The sequence below is a fragment of the Cyprinodon tularosa genome, unplaced genomic scaffold, assembly GCF_016077235.1.
Source record: "Cyprinodon tularosa strain WSP-4 unplaced genomic scaffold, ASM1607723v1 ctg435, whole genome shotgun sequence".
NCBI classification, from domain to species: Eukaryota; Metazoa; Chordata; class Actinopteri; order Cyprinodontiformes; family Cyprinodontidae; genus Cyprinodon; species Cyprinodon tularosa.
In genome coordinates, this window is record NW_024039158.1 from 1,003,607 (window position 1) to 1,022,724 (window position 19,118).

The 19,118-nt window shown below is 39.0% G+C and overlaps 1 protein-coding gene across 2 annotated transcripts; it reads right to left on the reverse strand.

Moving 5' to 3' along the window:
* Nucleotides 1-6,674: 6,674 nt before the first annotated feature.
* irx1b (iroquois homeobox 1b) lies at nucleotides 6,675-10,668 on the reverse strand. 2 transcript variants are annotated; one of them, XM_038299822.1, is made up of 5 exons: nucleotides 10,116-10,668; nucleotides 8,831-9,076; nucleotides 7,850-8,570; nucleotides 7,560-7,620; nucleotides 6,707-7,060 (listed from the first exon to the last, which is right to left on the reverse strand). In XM_038299822.1, exons 1-5 carry the CDS (start codon nucleotides 10,353-10,355, stop codon nucleotides 7,012-7,014), a joined length of 1,317 nt encoding a protein of 438 aa, XP_038155750.1. In that variant the 5' UTR covers nucleotides 10,356-10,668; the 3' UTR covers nucleotides 6,707-7,011. The 2 variants fall into 2 exon arrangements, with proteins under 2 accessions (XP_038155751.1, XP_038155750.1); XM_038299823.1 differs by lacking the exon at nucleotides 7,560-7,620 and having other exon boundaries at nucleotides 6,675-7,060; nucleotides 10,116-10,355.
* Nucleotides 10,669-19,118: the final 8,450 nt, after the last annotated feature.

Here is a 19,118-nt window from a genome sequence, read left to right on the forward strand (position 1 = left end):
TCAGTGTATCTAACTGGGAATTTCTGTGTAATCCCAACACAAAGTAGTGCATAACTGTAAGATGAAAGGGAAAGAATGTGCTCATTTCTTCTTTTTTTTACAAATAAAAACTTGAACAGTTTGGTATAGATTTGCATTTAGCAGAGGTGTCAAGTAATGAAGTATAAATACTTTGTTACCTTACTTAAGTAGAAATTTTGGCTATGTATACTTTACTCGAATAATAATTTTTTAAACGTTTTACTTCTACTCAATTTTTTTGCAATCTCTACTTACTACTCTTAACATTTTAAAAATAGACTACTTAGTTTTGTTCCATTTAACCTCATTTTCGTTATGGCATGTTGGTATAAAAAAAAAATAAAAACCATCAATATTATTAGTTTCATCCAGACACTCATTTCTTTGGGGTTGGACTCTGTGAAGCACCAACTTGTTCACCACATAACAATATAAATAGTTTTTCAACATGATGCAAAGTTAAAAATGACCCTGTTACCATCAGTTATAAAGCTAAGAAAATTAAGTATAAGGTATAGGTCTCTTATAGTTAGAGGGGCTCAGGTTATCCTGAGCCACTTCTATACTGCAGTTATGCTGCTATAGACTTAGACTTCTGGAGGACATAAGGACCACTTTTTCATCATTCTGCTTCTATCTCTAATCTCCCACTCTGCAGAATCTGTTAGTTCAATCTCTAACGTTAGGCTCTCTCTAGTTTTTCCCTTAGTAGCTTGGCCTCGTCTGTTTGGCTGTGACGCCATCCTGGAGAGAAATATCAGCTGTGCTGCTGCCATCCTGTTTTTCTGACTGTGACTGGCTGCATGTGCTCTTTTCATCCTCTGACGTGGGAGCTGACTCGGAGCTCGTCTGCCTGGCTGTGTGTTTCCTGGACGGGGCCGCCTTTTACAGTTGCTTTTTGTATCTCTGTTTCTGTCTCCTTGAATCCCAGTCGGCCTCTGCAGATTGCCGCTCACACTTAGTCTGGTTCTGCTGGAGGTTTCCTCCCGTTAAAAGGGAGTTTTTCCTTTCCACTGTCGCTACAAGCATGCTTAGTGTGAGGGATTGCCTTTGAGTCAATGAGTCAATGCAATCAACTGGTTAGATAGAAAACTTTGAATCAGGCAGACTGTATAATCTGGTGAACTGTAAAGTGCCTTGAGATGACAGGTGTTGTGAATTGGCTCTATATAAATAAACTGAATTGAAATTGAATTGAAAGTTGTCCTCCAGAATTGTAGAAAAATGTTCCTTTAATAGGGATGTGCAGTAACCAGTATAAGGTTTAAACCTTCTGCCCTTAACAATTTTTCCTGCATTACTTTTACTTTTATGCTTTAAGTAGTTTTATAAATGCGCTTTTACTTGAGTTGATACTCTAACTTCTACAAAAGAGTTTTAAACAGTAGGATTTATAATTATATATACTACTTGAGTAATAAGCATTTCTTACTCCAAACTTTTGACACCTCTGATATTTAGTCACCCCACTCTCAAAACTGAAGAAGTAATACACAGAAAACAACTTCTTATTGAACAGTTTACATTTATGTGACTTCCAGCTGTTCTGTTAAGACCTCAGTTCATTAGGTAACAAGCAGCAAAAATAAAAAGGTTGATTGCAAGTCCCATTTGTCATCAGCCTTAAGCCATGCAGAGGACATGTCAAACATGTAGTGGCAGCATTATGCTGTGGGAAATGCTGTTATTTAGCAATTCCACATGGCCTTCTAGAAGGAGGAAAAAACTTGACTTATTTGGAAGTTTGACCTCCATTCTGATCAAGGGTGAGTTGCAACTGCTCCACCATTCAGCAGAAGGATAACTTTAGAGCAGAATTTAAATGAAAGCATTGCCATAATCCTAAACTGGCCCAAAGTCAAACCCTCAACACGATGATAATCTCTGGCATCGTTTGCAAATTGTAGATGCTCTGCATTAAATCTGACTGAACTGGAGTTATTTTACAAAAGGAATGAGTAGAGTGTTTTAATCGTTAGGTGTGCAAAGGTCTGTTGGGACATAAACCCAAAACACATTATATAAATTCCTGATATGTAGAAAAGTCAAAAAGTTATGATTAGATTTCCAAGAAAACTCTGATGTGCTTTTGGGAATATAAGAGTCTAAAAGCTAAAAACTGATTATGTTGGATATAAAGCAGAGATTTTAAAAGCAGGAAAGGTTGATAAATTGATTGTTCAGCACTTCAAAAGAGGAGATTTAATAAAAGCTATAACTGTTCTGCAGACTTCAGGCTTAGGAGGAGATGATTACTTCTGCCCTGATTAGTCAGGTGGCAGCACAGAGGCATCTTTTCAAGGTCCAGAATCCCTATTGGTGCTTCTTCATCTCTGTTGAGGTTTATCTCTGTATCTGAATTTACCCATGCATTTATAATCATCAGAGCAAACACTCCGCTAGCACCTATATTTTAGTCACCAGCTACTGATATTAAATTATCTGAAGAGTTAAACAAGGAGCCCTAATCCTTAGTGGCAATATAATAATATAATCCTTAAACTTTTTCTTTTATTCATACACATCCTTAAATTTCTGCGTAGAACAATTCACAGGGTTAGTGAACATAAACACCAGAGCTAGTTGTCTATCAACTGTGGCCTGTCACAATACAAGCTTAACCTAAGAGCTGCAGAGGGTGATGTGTTTCTAAACCAGGCACAGGGGGCCACATCTTTGAGAAACACTTGCCATTAGCAGCCTCGCGACCCCCCACCAACCGGGCCCTTTCACTCTGAGCCTCCTCTCCTCAAGCCTTTGACCATCACAAGGAAGCCACACAAACCCCAACCCACCCAGCCCCTCCCCTCCTATCCACCTCCCCTTGAGTTGTCGCCCCCATACTGGCTGCTGGCCTTTTCCTGGTTGTCTGATCCATATTTCAGAGGCAGCAGCAGTGACACCAAGGGGGTATAATCCAACATTAAAGAACTGCAGGCCTGGGCTGTGAGCACACAGACACCGGTTCACAAGGTCTTGTAAATCTTCAATTTTGATTTCCGCAGTGTCTGCAGTCACGTCCAAGGTGTTGGGCTGAGGATTTTGTGTGGAGGGAAGGAGTTAGAGACGTCTTCTGTACAAAAAGGCTGACAGTGGGTCAGTTCAGCAGGAAAGAGGATCACGATGAGTGAGACAGCCAAAAGCGTCCATTTCACGGTGAATAAGAGAGAGGTAAAAAGAATGAAATTAATAAAAGAATGTAAAAAATATTTATATCAACATTTTAAAGCTATAAGATGTTACAATCTAAAAAAACAACCCACCTCCTGACATTAGCATTGAAATTTAACCAGTAGATTTGGTCCCAATCAGATGATGAGTTATTTAATACCTTTTTCAGTGGTTCAAATCTTTTTCACACAGACAAAAAAACTCCAGGCAAACTAAAACATGGCAGTGCAAAAAGGCATAATTGCTCAAATGCGCCTGAGGTAGGATGAGCAAATTTAAATACAGAGAGAAAACGCTGTGCTCTGAGCCAGTAGAAAATATTGTACAAAAAAGATTGGATAAGTATACTAAAAAGGTTTAGAGAGCTTTGTTTTGTAAAAGAGGCACCGCCTTTGTTTATTCTACTGCATCCACAACTCAACGCATTTATGACTGCTAAAAGCTGTTAGGATCAAGCTTGAAACGTTGACATGTTGGTTATTTTTTATGTGATCCATGCCAAGTAATGAAACTCACAATGGTATCTTAATAAGGTGTTCCGGTTCGCACCTTAGTGAGAGTGATGTTTACATCTAAGCAAATAATCTGTAACAAGGTGGGAATCGAGCCACATGGTAAAAAGGCCAGTGTGAACACACCCTTAACGTTCTTGTGATAAGATGTTTAAGAAAGTGCTGGAGAGGTCAGTGTTTTCTCTGGTTTTTCAGTGCATTTAGCAGCCATGTGCTTCATCACCTGTTGCTGCCCATTGTCAGTCAGCAGACTCAAACAAAGCCACCTTTCCTTTACAGCAAAGGACACATCTTGAATTTTTCCAAGTAATAATGCCTGTACTTACATAGCACTTTTTCAAGTCAGAGGACTTTACCAAAGTGCTTTACACTACATTCAGTCGTTCAACCCATAACACACTCACACACTGATGGTGGCAAGCTACATTGTAGCCATAGCTGTCCTGGGGTTCACTGACAGAAGCAAGGCTGCCATACACCGGGCCCTCTGACCACCTTCAGTAGGAAATACAGGTGCGGTATCTTGCCCAACGACACAACCACACTGAAAGCCAGAGCCGGGGCTCGAACCAACAGCCCTCTGATTGCAGGGCAAACTCCTGCTCCCACTGTCTCCATATAGTGGCCTTTTCCACGTTGCGAAAAAGATAAATTCCTATGGCATTAAGTTAAATGGAGCGTCAACCTTATTTATGAAAAACAGTTTAAAACAGCTGGAAAACTATAAGCAGCATGCAGAGGTTTTAGAAACACTAGTTTTAAAATTTCATGTCATTAATTTGCAATGATTTGAAGTTCTATTAATGAGTGAAAGCGATGAGAGTAATGCCCCCCCCCCCCCCCCCCCCCCCCCCCGGAAAAAAAGAAGTGTGACATTTGTTCATTTACAGAAGCTAGCAAGAACAACTTCAACAAAGTTCTGTAGAAGTCAAGGGTAGAAAACCGCGGTAGTACTTATAGGTCCTTCCCAATGTAGCAATTCTCAGTGTAGAAACCAAGCCACCTTTAAATTTCTGACCAACTATGCAATCCCAAACAGTAAAAGATTGCAAGCAGAGTAGGATGCTCTATCCATGGTCCTGTATTTATCTCTTAGAACATAAACCATTAAGGTTTGTAAATCTCCCTTTTATTCCAGGTTGTTGGAAATTAAATCCAGTAGCTCAAATAGTATAAATGATTTTTTTTTTTTTACAAATGCAATCCAAAGTAACATAATGGCTGGTAGATGGCAGCTTTTCGTCAGCTGACTGACTGAAGTAGTAAGCATTTGGGGGAAGCATTTTTGGTTGCAAAAAGAAATTGCTTCCTGGGTGTTCTTACAGTTTGTTAGAACACTGCTTATGTTATGTAATGTAACATGTGTATCTAACTGGGAATTTATGAGAAATATCAACACAAAGTACAGCACAGCTGTAAGATGAAAGGAAAATAATGCGCTAATTTCTTTTTTTTAACAAATAAAAACTTGAACAGTTTGGTATAGATTTGCATTTAGCAGAGGTTATGTATGTAATGCTGAGTGCTAAATACAATTCATGAAAATGATTTTAAAAGCACCTTTACAAATTAAGTAGATTATAATAGGTAAATTATACATTTTTGGTAATGGTACTGAATGCAACATAAAAATATCAAAATACATCCACCCAAAGATCTTATGAGAGAAAGTGAAGGCTGTACTGAAATTATCAGATCAAGAGAACCTTGCAACAAAAAAACCCAAAAATTGGAATACGTTCAAAAATTGTTCCCCAAATCTAACTGCATACAAGTCATCGTAATTATATATTTTTTTGTTGAAAAAAGTCTGTTTTGATACAGACTAATTGTGCAGCCATATTAGGCAAAATCTATCAGTAACTATTAAAAAGTCTGAGAAGTCTCCTGCATGGAGGTACATTTCATAACACTGCTGCCTTCAGATATGATGATCATGGGTTTTATCCCAGCCTGAGGTCTTCCTGTTATCAAAAATATTTACATTGGAGTAAACTTTACCAGATTTATCATGATGTTTCATGGCTATTGAAATTACATAGACTCAATTAATACAATCTGAGTAAATTTACCAACTTGGGTAAATTCAAAAGCTTGTTTTTCACAGTGTGAAAAAATAGCATATATAATAAAACATATAATATATAATAAATATATATATGATAGAACTCCGATAAACAGACAACCTTCGAAGGTCTAATTACTTTTGATGCGAGTGGCATCCATCTTAAATGTGGAAGTCGGGCATGATCCTGTTGCATTCCATTTCCAAATTGCAATTCTAACTTTTGGAGACGTTTCTGCTTAAATTTACAGTTTCCAAGTCTGGAATTTGGATTTATGAGGACAAATGGAATACACTATAATTAGGATTTGGCTTGAAATGGGCTTCTAAACAAACCTTGTGTGTAGTTGGACACAATGGTTCCAAGCTGGGTCTCATACAGGTAATGATAAAATACTTTCAGTACGTACAACACACCTGCTACTTATGTGGGTTTACCTTAAAATGTCCTGCATCATGCCTCTATAGGCTAACATTAGGCGACTATTTTATCTTCTATCCATATTTATCTCCCATCCAAAAACACTGATTTTTCAGGTGACTTATCTACCATATATGGTCTAAAATGTAAATATAAAGCAAACATAATGAACCATCTGAATTCAGCTCGTTATAATTGTGTTGCTCTACAGAGAAAAAAATAGTGTAATATTCTGAGCAAAAAGTACTAATATGGAAAATAAATCTGACAAATATTCTGTTTGTTTATGGAATCCCAATAATGAAAAAGATGATATTATTATAACTGCAATAATCAATCATGTAATCTTAGTGCAACAGACCAAATAACTGGATCGTTTCATGTTTTTGGAAAAATATTTGATATTTGGCTAAATTAGGATCATCTGTTAAAGGTGAGAAATCATGTTAGTTTTACTGGTATATAATAACACTGAAAAGGTGGAGAAGTTTTCAATAATAAACGTTTATACTGACATTTATTTAGGTCCCAAAAAATATACTCTTTAAAGACAAATTCATAATGTGTATTTACAAACGTCCGAGTTTTTTTTTTTTTTTCATTCACAACAAAAGGGCTGAGGAAACAAATAGAAAAAGAAGACGTAGCAAAACAAACAAATCTCTGACATCTCTTTCGCATGGAGAAGCTAATACTATAACTGGTCGAGCTTTCAGGGGAAAAAAATAGCCTTCATTTAAATGTCCTCCTTTAAATAAAATTATGATTTTTTTCATCCATTTTCCTTTTTTGTTTCAATAGAAAGTTTTTGCTTCATCTTTTCATAATGTTGTTGTCAGAACTCGCTGCGGCGTCCTTCCATGGTGAGGTCTGAGGAGAAGGAACCAAAACAGATTGGAAATCAGACAAGTTTTTAAACAAAAGAAAAAATATATATCTATATATAAAAAAGAAAAGCTCTTTAAATAGCCTATCTTATTCTTTTCATGCCATTTCACTTTATCTCAGCATATGGAAATTTAATTAATGGATATGTGTCTCAATTGCTGATGCTGCCATCAAATACATTAGCCTCATTCAGAGGGGCAGGGTGGGGATGGGGTGGGGGGGAGTCTTTGAATAAATAGTGGCACATTATTTAAATGACATTAGGTGGTGATAAAGCCGCTGACAGAGCAGGGGTCACAAGCAGGAGGGCTGATATCTTGCTCTGCTGCCTGATGAGGCGTTAAAGTGCTAAATCACATGATTTATGTGCCTCCTGCCCAGCCTGATGTGACACTGTTTACCCCTTTGCTTTGAGCATCATTTAGCAAAAGCCTTACAGAATTAAAGCTGATTGGTGTCATAACGCTTTGGGAAGGATCACCTGTCAGTGATGAGCTGAAAGGGGGACTTGAGGGAATCAGGTCTGCGATCTCTTTCCTCATCTGCAAAAAAAAAATAAGAAACTTAGGCTTCATCTAGAAAAAAGTTAAAGGATAATTATCTATTTTTAACGTTTCATTAAAAAAAATACAATCCTCTTATACATATTTAAATGTAATTGATTTAGGGTGATTTTGTGGGTGTTTTCCTTAATATGTCTTCAATTATTCAATATTATTTTTTTTGCAATGTGTTAGAAAGGTGATGACTAAGAGAAATAGGCAACCATACCATCTCTTTTTGGACTGAAGCTTCCCGATGACTCCAAGTCGCTGTCCTCCTCTGAGCCGGACGTCGCTGCGCCTGCGGCCGCCGCGGGCGCAGGCACCGCTCCGTGCAGCGGCAGGTGTCCGGGCGGCGCGCCGCCCAGCAGAGACCTCATGTTCAAAATAGAGTTGGCGTTCATTAGAGCCGCGTTCGCCCAGTTGTGCAGCTTGCCGATCTGGCACGTGTATATTCCGTGACCCGGCAGCAAGGCCGGGTGGCCGGCGGAGGCCAACGCCGCCTGTTGCGCAAAGGCCGCCGGAGGAGTGGTTTTGTGCGCGCTGTCTGGGGCCGTGGCTGTCTCCGCCAGAGACCAGATTTTGGGTTTGCTCTGCGGTGCTCTCTGGCAGTCGTGTATGCTCGGTGAACGCGCCGCAGCAAGTTTATCTCCAGGCTCCAGCGTCCTGCTGCTCTCCGTGGAGGCCTGCTCCCTGACGGGGAGGCCCGCATCCGCCTCTCCCTTCCCAGAGCCCGGCTCCCCGGATCTCTGCTCCTCCGGCCTCTCGATGTCGACCGTTTCCAAGTCGATCTCTTCCTCCTCCTCTTCGTCATCGCTGCCATTCTTGCCGTGCTCATCCTCGTTGTCGCTGCTGAAGATGCGGCCGTCCCGGTCCTCTGCGCTGCGGCCCCAGGTCACCTTGTTCTCCTTCTTAAGGCGCCTGCGGGCGTTTGCGAACCACGTGGAGACCTGGAAGAATGGTTAAAAAGAAAAAGCCAAATTTTATTCTAAACTTATTATAATTATATAAACAATTATCATAAAACAAAGAATAATATTTGATCCCCCTACTGGCTTGGAAATTACACCCATTGCATACTTATTTTCTTCATCATTACACCTCATACAATTATAATCTTAAACAATCTTAACTCACTTTACCCCACCCCACACACACACACACACACATACACACACACACACAATCAAACAGTCATTAAGCTGCCAACCTGTGTGAGCGTCATCCTTGTAATGATCGCCAGCATGATCTTCTCCCCCTTGGTGGGGTAGGGGTTCTTCTGGTGTTCCTGCAGCCAGGCCTTCAGGGTGCTGGTGGTCTCCCTGGTAGCCGTTTTGGCCCTTGAGGGGTCCCCATATGGGTACTGGCCATACGGATAGAAGCCCTGAGCTGGGTGGACGGGCAGGGAGGCCGCAGGATGGGAGCCCGGGCTGTCCTTCAGCTCATACTGGGAGCCCTGAATAACAGAAAACAACTTGTTGAGCGACTTTTGTACAAGAAAAAAATATTTTAAAAAAGCCTTTTTGAACGGATTGAATCAAAGTTAATTATTTTAATCATATTCAAATGAATTAGTGTGTAATACTTTGGTAACAAATAATATCTGATGATTTTGGGGCTCCACCAATGACAAAAAGTCTTGTGGGTTTATCTCGGTTCTGTTATGAAGGAATATTTTGTAAAAAAATTGTTAGATAATTTATGGGAAAGTTTTAACTTTATTAAATTAGTTTTTCTTTTTTCTTTTTCCAGCATTAACAATAACATCAAACTTCTTAGAGCTGAGTCTCTTAACCTTGAGGATGTCGCTGAATGGTTGACAGGGGAAAAAAGGTTTGTTAAAATAAACATAACAGTATAAATATATCTATTTAGCTGTTTATTTACATTTTAAGGGAAATCCTAATGAACAAAACGTTTTTTAGAGTTCAGCTATGATAGTTTTTTGTTGTGATCAAACATTATTTATTAAAAGGGCTTTTTATAAAAAAAAAAATCTTAAAAAAAATGTAACAAAATGAAATTGCTACCCTAATTATTTGATCAATTTTACTGGTTAAAAAGCAGCAGTCTGTTTTAATTATTGTATTAAATATTGCCCCTTCAATATAAACCTGCACAATCACATATGAACCTGTTTTTGAAGCAGAATCTCTGTTACTGTTACTTCCTTTCAAATTAAAGCCAAAATAAGTTACTTTTGCTGCAATTAAACACATGAGATTTTCTTTTCTACTGTGCGCACTCGTGTTATTATGTTTTAAGTTCCTAGGTGTATTTTTAACGTTTAAATAAGCCAGAAATAAGGCTAAATTGTAAGGTTTTGGAGGGAAAAGGAATCAAAATGACCTTTTTTAGATTAGAAATTAAAATCTAATTAAACATAACTTACTGTATATTTAATAATTGGTTGTAATAACTTTTTTCTTTTAAAAGTTTACTTTATAAATGTGTCAATGGGGGAAAAATAGGAAAAAGAGAGAAACAGCGGTTACCATCTGGGATATGAGGGCGAGGTCCGCGGCTCCGCTGTACGGCAGAAAGGCACTGTAGTTCGGAGCAGCCCACGGGCTTCCGTACATCCCCAGCATAGAACCGACAGCCGCGGCCGTAGCGGAGGCGCTTATCCCGCCCTCCGCGCCTCCATCCCGGGTAGCCGAGGCCGGCCGCTCGCCTCCGTACACCTCATGAGAGGCACTGAGGAACTGGGGGAACCCCAGCTGAGGGAAAGACATGTCCGGGGGAAGAAACCAGAAAAAAAAAAAAAAAAAGTCCGGTGCAGTTAAGAGCTCCACAAAAGTCAATGAAGAAAGCAGGAAAAAAAAGTAGGAATCCTCAAAAAGAAGGAAGAAAAAAATGAGGGAGGGGGGTAGCTGTCTAAAGCTAAAGATACCCCCTTTATTTCACTAAATGCCAGGCGTCTCCTCCTCTCCGCTGCCACAGAGCAGCTAATGTCAGAGCCGCAGTTTGGCACCTTTAGAGCGGAGTGATGCGAGCGTCTGGCCGCGGGAGCTTTTTGCGGGTGTGGAGCTGACGGACTGATTGGCAGCCTACTTAAGCAGCAAGCTCCTCCTACGCCCGGGGCAGGCGATTAGTGCATTGGTTAGCCTAGATCGCGCGTATGTGTGTGAATGTATTGGCGGGGATGTGTTAAGGTGTGTGATTTCATTTCTGCAATGTGTGAGTATGTTCGTGCGCAGGCCTAATTGAATAATAACTATTGTTTCTCTTATTATCATTATGTAGGCACATGTGTTGGTTTGTCTTTGTGTGGAACTAAATATTAAGTGCAGTACAATTTATGTTATTGGTAATTTCTTAGTTTTGGAGAGATATTTTCCATGGGTATAAAGACATTCCTTACAAGTGGATTGGCCCCTGCAGGCATCAGTTCTCTGTGAGGCCCCCAGGGGAAGTGCCAGTCAGAAATCATTGGAGCATCAGGGTTAAGATAAAGAATAAAGGTAATGCTAGAGATGGAAGATGATGGGTGATGGTAGAAGGGTAGGGAGCATGGAAATGATAAACAGGGCCGGCCCAACCTTCTAGGAGACCCTGAACAGCTTATTTCTGGGGGGCAACTTCCAGCTAAACCTATAGGAATTAACCGAAACCTTAGTAGAATATATATTCTTGCAAAAAAAGCATAAATGTTTAACACACACTGTCGTCTTGCTTTATGTATCAAGGATCATGTGTGAACTTACTTAGATTTTTTTTCTTTTCTGTCATTTTAGCAACCCTAACCCATTTTTTCTAACCATCTCCCTATCCTAAACATAACCCAAAACTAACCCTAATCCAATAATAAGGAAGTAAGGACCAGCAAAATTTCCTAATTTTGGTACAAAATTTGTTGAGTCTTGATGCCAAGACTCACACACAAAGATGACCTATTGTTTTTCATTATTTGTTGCATGTTTCATAATATATATTGCATTTATTAATATTATTCTTCCTAGTGTATTTTAGAAAACCTATTTGAGTTATACTAATATCTTCTAATTGTGTTATTTGGTGTTTGTTATTCTGTCAGTTTGTGTTTTGTTTGTCTTTTCTGGACCTTGAGTCTGAAATCAAATATCTTGTAAGATGCCAAACTTATCCAGCGTCCACACGCAAAAGTTTGGATGTCATATAATTTGGTGGTTGGAGTCTTGCATTCATTGCTTATAAAAAATAATTTATTTTAAAGCTTCAGGATGTCCAAATTAGAAGCTGTAAATCGGAAGACTTTGTTAATTGGCAGACTTCTTCATCTTTAAATACTACAGTTTAAATCACAGACTAGAATGAATATAATAAACTGATAACATCTGGTAACCTAGAATTACTTGCACCACTAGAATTTTGCTAGCTGTTATTTCAATAAAAATTACGGAGGCATTTTTTAATTTCTTAAACATTACTGTCCATGCTTAAAGCCATCAGAAATAAAAAGCAATAATTGTTTTTGGTCCTAACATTAAAGAAGTCATGTTTCAGACAGCATTCTAGTGCAGAAACAGGTGGTGGAGGGGCAAATCTTTTAGTCCATATTCACCAAAAAGCAACATGTTTTGTTCTGGCCTATAGTTTTCAGACCTTTAGGATTAAAATTATTGAAAAAAACTTTGAACTTACAGTTATTTATTTGGAATAAGTTAGATAGGATAGATGAAAGTTAATGTTTTATCCAAAATGGAAATAAAGGCATCGCTGCTAACTGTGTGCATGAAGACCTTCAGCTTAAACACCAGAATCATAATTTCCTTGACTAGATTGAATTTTTTTATTTTTTTACGTTTAACCTGTTTTAAAAAAAAAAAATGTCTTATTGTATAAAAAGAAATACATTTAAAACATCACCTGTTTGAATTTTTCTTCATTACATTTTTTACATTTCTCTTTATCTGTCTTGTAATTATAAGCCTTAATAAATACATATTTACAATCTTACTTCTTAACAAAGAAAATTCATAAGAAAATGTAAACTGTAAACAAGGTGCTAAATTACTGTTATTAAAAAAAAGTTTTTCTTTCAAAGTATACTTATACTTCAGTACATCTCTTTAGAAAAACAGGCTTGTGTAGGAAGAAGCTCTTGATGCTACGGGAAAAGTAAAAAGTAACGTTTGACGTTTGAGGGAATCAGAAAAACAGGTTGTTTCCTCATTTAGCTTCAGCTATCACAACAGGCGATCCCCAGTTTGATCCTTTAAAACACACGCTTATTAACAAACACAAACACACACATGCACCCTCGTGTCACACACTCTGTCACACTCACACTTGGGCAGTGCTAATGAGGTCGAGCACCCTGCACCCTGCTCAGAGGCCCCGCGGCCCTCCCGGGCTCCCTCAGAGGTTAGCTGTGTAATTACTCCATCCCCATAAATACAGATTCATCATTTCACACTCTGAGCCTCTGATGAGGTTGGCTGAGCTGAGAGTGAGGGAAAGAGAGAGAGGGAGGGATGAGGGGAGGATGTGTGTCTGTGTGTGCGCTTGTGTGTTTGGGGGGTGATGGAGGGGGGGTAGTTTAATGATTTAATTACAGTGCTTAAAGCCCACTCTGGCTAAGTGATGGTCCGCTCTTCTGTGTCTTCTTCCTCTGTTTCCTCTCCCTCTCCGTCGCTGGCACCTAGAGGGCTTTACTCATGAATCTCAAAGCTGTTTTTTTCCAAAACACACATTATGGCGAGCGCAGCCATCGCTGCTTCTAGATGTGTGTGTGTGAGATAGAGAGGGAAAGACAGAGAAACAGAGAGAGGTAGAGAGGATGTTTAATCTCCATGGCATTTTAAATGGCATTCATGGAGGGCGGCTCAATCCTCATTGCCAAGGTAAATGGAGCCAGGGGACTCTCCATTTCAGCTCAATAAAAGAGCAATGTTAAAGACCCTCACCGTTACCCCCCCCCCCCCCCCACACACACAGATACCCACCCACCCTCCTCCCCCCCCTCTCTCTCTCTCTCTCTCTCTGCTTCCCTGCTCACTTAAAATTAATGTTTTTCTCATGACAGGGGAGGGAAACGAGACATATCCACCATCTAATAGGATAATATAGCCCCCATTCACCACCGTCACCACCACCGCCCCTCCCTCCTCGCTCCCTCCCTGCCTTTGTAGCGGCCTGATTTCCATAGTGTCTCTGTGGAGAGGCAGTTAATGAATTCCTCTGAGCTGGAGAAAGGGGGAGAATGGTTTGGCGGTTTAGAAAAAGAGGCAGGGGTAGGGGGAGGAAAGCTTTGAGCTATGCCATTCAACTTCACAGCCTCGGCCTGTTTGTGCATTCACTGCGTGTGTTTGTGTGCAGGCATGTGTGTGTGTGTCTTTTAACATGAACCTGCTAAGACTACCAAATATTTAGACTGGCCTCAGACCTCTCTCTGTTTTTTTTTTTAAACAGTGACGGTGGATTGAGGGATCTCTGGAGGCAGCTTGACTCTATTTGAATCCAATTCCCTGCTATTAGCCCGGCCCAGACAAAGGAATAACTTACTGCAGATAACCCTTTAAATAAAGTCCCGCAATCCAGTTCCTCCCAGATAATTTGCACTGAGGTAAATTAAGACAACCAAAAATAAATTATAACGCCAGGTCCTCTCCTCTGTGTACCTGGATGAGGTGGTAGGGATGTAATAGTTTTGCAGGGTGTGCTAACTAGAGGTACAGTGTCTAATAAGGTCATTCAAATCTTTCCACATTAAAACCTAAAACTTCAGAGTATTTTATTTGTACCCTGTTCCATCGAACCACTGTGTAGTTTAAGAAAATCTGTTTTTCTGATCCAAAAAGATCTGCAGCCTGTAACAGGTTTTACTTAAGCATTGAACCCTTGGGTTCGTCTTAAGGCATCTTCTCAGCATTTCTAACCAGCCTCCCTGTCCTTAGGAGTTACCATGGAGCCCTATGATGGATGGCTTTGTCGTTGTATGCAGTTGTGCTTTTCCTTTCCCATTTTTGAAATATGCCTTGAAATATTTTTTCATAACCTAATCCTGCTCTAGATTCCTTTGGAACTTTATCCCAAACTCGCCTGCCTTATTCTTGGGCCTCCATGAGATTTTCATAATAAATAAAATGATTATATATATATATATATATATATATATATATATATATATATATATATATATATATATATATATATATATATATATATATATATATATATATATATATATATATATATATATATATATATATATATATATATATATATATATATATATATGTATATATTCTGGATTTCATTTAGCGGTTTTGAAGTAAAGTGGCCTGAGTCCAAGTAGGCGTCACAATTTTTTATTTTATTTTTTATCTCTGATTTAGAAAACAATTAATCCTCTTCATATATTGCACAATACTTTGATTTACTTTGATGAACACATCTGGTACTATGAAAAAGTATTCTTTTCCCAAATACAGCAGTGAATTTTGGTGTTCCTTTTAGTCTTTTTTTTTACTCCTCCATTTTCAAAGTTGCAAGCAAATAAAAAATAAATCAGGGAAAGATAAACTAAGTAGTTCTTTTATGAATCCAAACGCAATAGCTGGTTGGGCCACCTTTGGCAACACAACTGTCACCACCAATGAGTCTCATATAGATGTGGAGAAATTTTGGCCAACTCTTCTTTGTAACATTGCTTTTATTCAACAGAATTTTGAGCTAACTATTAAGCACCAACATCATGTTTCTGTATCTTAAATGAATTTGAGTACAGACATTGACTTGGACATTTCTAAAACCCTGATTATTATTATTAATATGTCTTGTTTTTGGAACTTTTCTGTGGTTCTCCAAGTCTTTTTCTTATTGTTAAATCATGAAAGCTGTTACAAATTAATCAATCCATTAGGGATGCATGGCATACCGACCTTAAAGTCTGTATAATGGCCAAAGTTGGTAATTTTGAGACTTATTGGTCCAATAAGTAAAACTGGGCTGGTATCAATAATGGATCGGGAGGAGCAGGAATTTTTTTTTTTTTTTTTTTTTTTTTGGTCATGTGGCAGTGATAATGATGTAATAAAGAATTGCGGGTGATAATATGAAGCGTTTTTTCATGTATTGGAAGGGTCGTGCTTATATATAGTATATAGTAATCAAGACTGGATGATATGTACGACATATACATTGATATATATATATATATATATATATATATATATATATATATATATATATATATATATATATATATATATATATATATATATATATATACATACACATATGTGTGTGATTGAGGACCAGTTGTTGCAAAGTGAGGACATTTTGCTGGTCCTCACAAGCTTTTTGCTAACGGTTAGGTTTAGGGCTAAGGTTTCAATTGGGTTAGGATTTGTGTGAGGTATGCGTTGGTAATGGTTATGTTAAGGGTAAAGAAAGGGTTGAAAATTAATGAAAATTAATGGGAGTCAATACATGGTCCTAACTACATATAGCAGAACGAATATGTGTGTGTGGTGTGTGAGTGTGTGTGTGTATATATATATATATATATATATATATATATATATATATATATATATATATATATATATATATATATATATATATATATATATATATATATATATATATATATATTTATATACATACATACATATATGTGTGTCAGGCATCAAGGGGTTTAATTGGAAATTAATTAGTGCAGGCTGCTTTCCAGCGTACAATTTGCAAATGAAAATAAGTTTTTTTTCATCTCAAACGCAACACTTTCCAGGCCTCGCACTTAGTTTCCAGGATACATCAGGTTGAAGTAAAGCTAGCAGGAAGCAAGGACAAGCAGCAGGGGGATAAAGAAACACCTATCCTCACCTACTTGACAGCAGAGATAAGCAGTGATGGATTCAGCTTTGACCTGATGTTAAAACAGATGGATCACTCTGATGCATATCAGATAAGCCTGTCAGCCTGAAGTAATGCATCCAGATTTACAACGAAAGATCCTTTAACGCTGAGATCCTTCTCATTCTTTCATTCTGTGGTTTGCTTATTTCTGACATTTCTTAATGGCTTATATCACCTGTTACACCAGAGGCGGCGTGACCTGAAAAAGTTTTTTCACTGTCGGATGGATCCTTTTGGTTGAACATTTTGACCCAGAGGGTAAAAAAAAAAAAACAGGACAAAGAGACCGTCATTAGCAATTAACGGGCGAGCCGGCGTTTGTTTGTTAACAGCTCCTTTAGAAGTCCAGTGGGGCTCATTTACAGTGAATGAGGGCAGATAACAAACCCTGACCTCTAGCAAGCTGGGTCACTCTTCGAATGTTCACCCCGGCTGTGAGACCTAACAGCATTGGCTGTTTTTTTCTGCCGACTTCGACTGAGAACTGCCGTTGAGAGCAGTTCCATCATTCCCCATTGAAAGCATGATAAAAACAAGCAATGTTGAACAAGATTGCAGATTGGAGAGAGAGAGAGAAAAAAATGGTGAAGTCACTCCTCCCTTTCTCCACAGAAAGACTTAGCGGGGGTCTTTTTCTCATGGCCAGGGGATCTGATTGTTTTCTAAACGGATTATTAACTCTTTTGTTACAGTAGGGGTCACTTTAATGCTTCTTAGTCCCCATTAGCATTGCTTTAAAGAGCACACACACACACAAAGATTGCTGTGTTCTAGGATTTGGCGTTTCGTGTCTTTGTTGCTCACGGTGGGAGTGGAATGATACCGTTATAATGCTGTTAAAGACAATACTTCAACTTAAAAGGAGGAGTGCGAAGGATAAGGGGTGTGTGTGTGGGTGTGTGTGTGGCTCATGATGAAAAGGTGCCCTTAGGAAGACCGGTGAGCTTAATGCATTAGTGCTGACTTCAATGCACACCTCAAAGAAAGTGGCATTACGCAGCCCTCTCCAGTAAAAATCTCTAACAAGTCCTTGAATGAGAGAAAGATCAGCTCAGTCTCCAAGAGAGAAAACACTGGATCATCAAATTTGGGGAGTTAGCAAAGGGTCAAAAATGCTGCTATATCATGTTTACCCTTAACTGTATCTTGCACCAGAACAATCGATTCTGAGTTGTTTTTTTTTAATCTAAATTGAAAGGAAAAGTAAGCTGCTCTTGGGAAAAGTTGTGGTTACCGACCAAATGAATCTGTTGCTTACGGTATGGGGACCCCAGAGAGCACCACCCCCTCTTTGAGCTGACGTTCTTGGGGAAGGATTAAGAGGGTATCCCTTACAGGTCTGACCCCAAGCAACCCTTTCCATCAGAGCAAGGGGTCAAAGGTCAGATCAATTGGGTCCCCCACAGCAGTAACTGGACTTAGCCCCCACCTTCAGAACTGCAGATGAAGAGGTTGATGATGAAAGTCTGGGATTATCTTTCTTGTTGCTGAAACTGAAGCTTCCTTTACACGTATATCAAATATATCTTGTGCCACTTATCAGATGATTCTTTTATTTCTTTTCCACTGCGTATCTGATTATGAGTGGTACACTTCATGAAGAGAATGTCCTTCATCACAAATGAGGAACAAAAGGACCCAGTATTTGAGGCGGAAAGACAGTTAGATTTACCAAAATGTTTATTTAAGACGGAACTGCAGATAACAATATCTGTGTCTAAGGCAGAAGCCGGTCAGGATCAGGCAATCAGATACACACAGGAACGTTAGAGAACTCTCACCAAAGGCTCGAATAATCTGGCACTGATGACTGGTTTGAAGGCTGGTTAAATAAAGGCTGGAGCAGGTGGATCAGATGCACGGTAATGAGAACTGGGAAGACATAAGCAGGTGAATGAAATGAGTAATCAGACCAGTCATCAGCGCCAAGATCATGACAGGTTACCAGGCCTTTGCTAAACTTTATGGCATGCTAAAGTGGTAATTTAGTCTTTTTAATTCACAGTATGGTAGATCTCGAGGAACAGACCCCTGATCTAAATGATGTTAAAACTCTTGTCTGAGGATGTGTTTTAGAGTTAATGGGGATAGAAAAACAGTCATTTAACCTAGTTATTTGTGGTTGTGAGCAATTTGAGCAAATAACTTAGAAATGACTGATAACTGCATATTTGTAAATCAAAACATTCAGTGATATTTTAAAAATAAATAAAATAAAATAAAATTTAGTCTGTTCTCATTCTTTCAGCAAAATTATGTCCACTCAGGATCTAATGAACATAGCCGGCTTCACATCTAGATAAAGTTCCTCTTTGGAGCTTATGTATCCATCAAGGCTCCCTTCAGATTTTTTGTTCCACTGTTCCTACCAGAGGTAGGTACTGTAGACTTGCACCGGTCAATTGTCAATGCTGAAGTTGGCTGATATTGATGTGACTGGCCATGACTGGCAATCATCATGAATACAACCAATTTTCAAACACCTCGTGTCCCCTTCTGCAGTTAAGGAACCACAGTTGTAGTGGCGGCAGCTTGCCGGTGCTACCTCAGAAGGATATCCTGAGGAGCAGCACAGTGGCTGGGAAGAAGCTGAGGCTGGCTTGGAAGTTCCTACCAAAAGTTCTTGCGCTGTACGGCTCTGATGCGATCTAGGC

Bases quoted from the DNA above. Each gene is read 5' to 3' on its own strand.
- irx1b (XM_038299822.1), bottom strand. From the start codon at position 10,355: ATGTCTTTCCCTCAGCTGGGGTTCCCCCAGTTCCTCAGTGCCTCTCAT. The intron at 7,621-7,849 runs GTATGGTTGCCT...TTTTTTTTGCAG, and splicing joins CTTCAGTCCAAAAAGAGATG to ATGAGGAAAGAGATCGCAGA. The intron at 7,061-7,559 runs GTGATCCTTCCC...CCTTCTCCTCAG, and splicing joins TTTCAGCTCATCACTGACAG to ACCTCACCATGGAAGGACGC.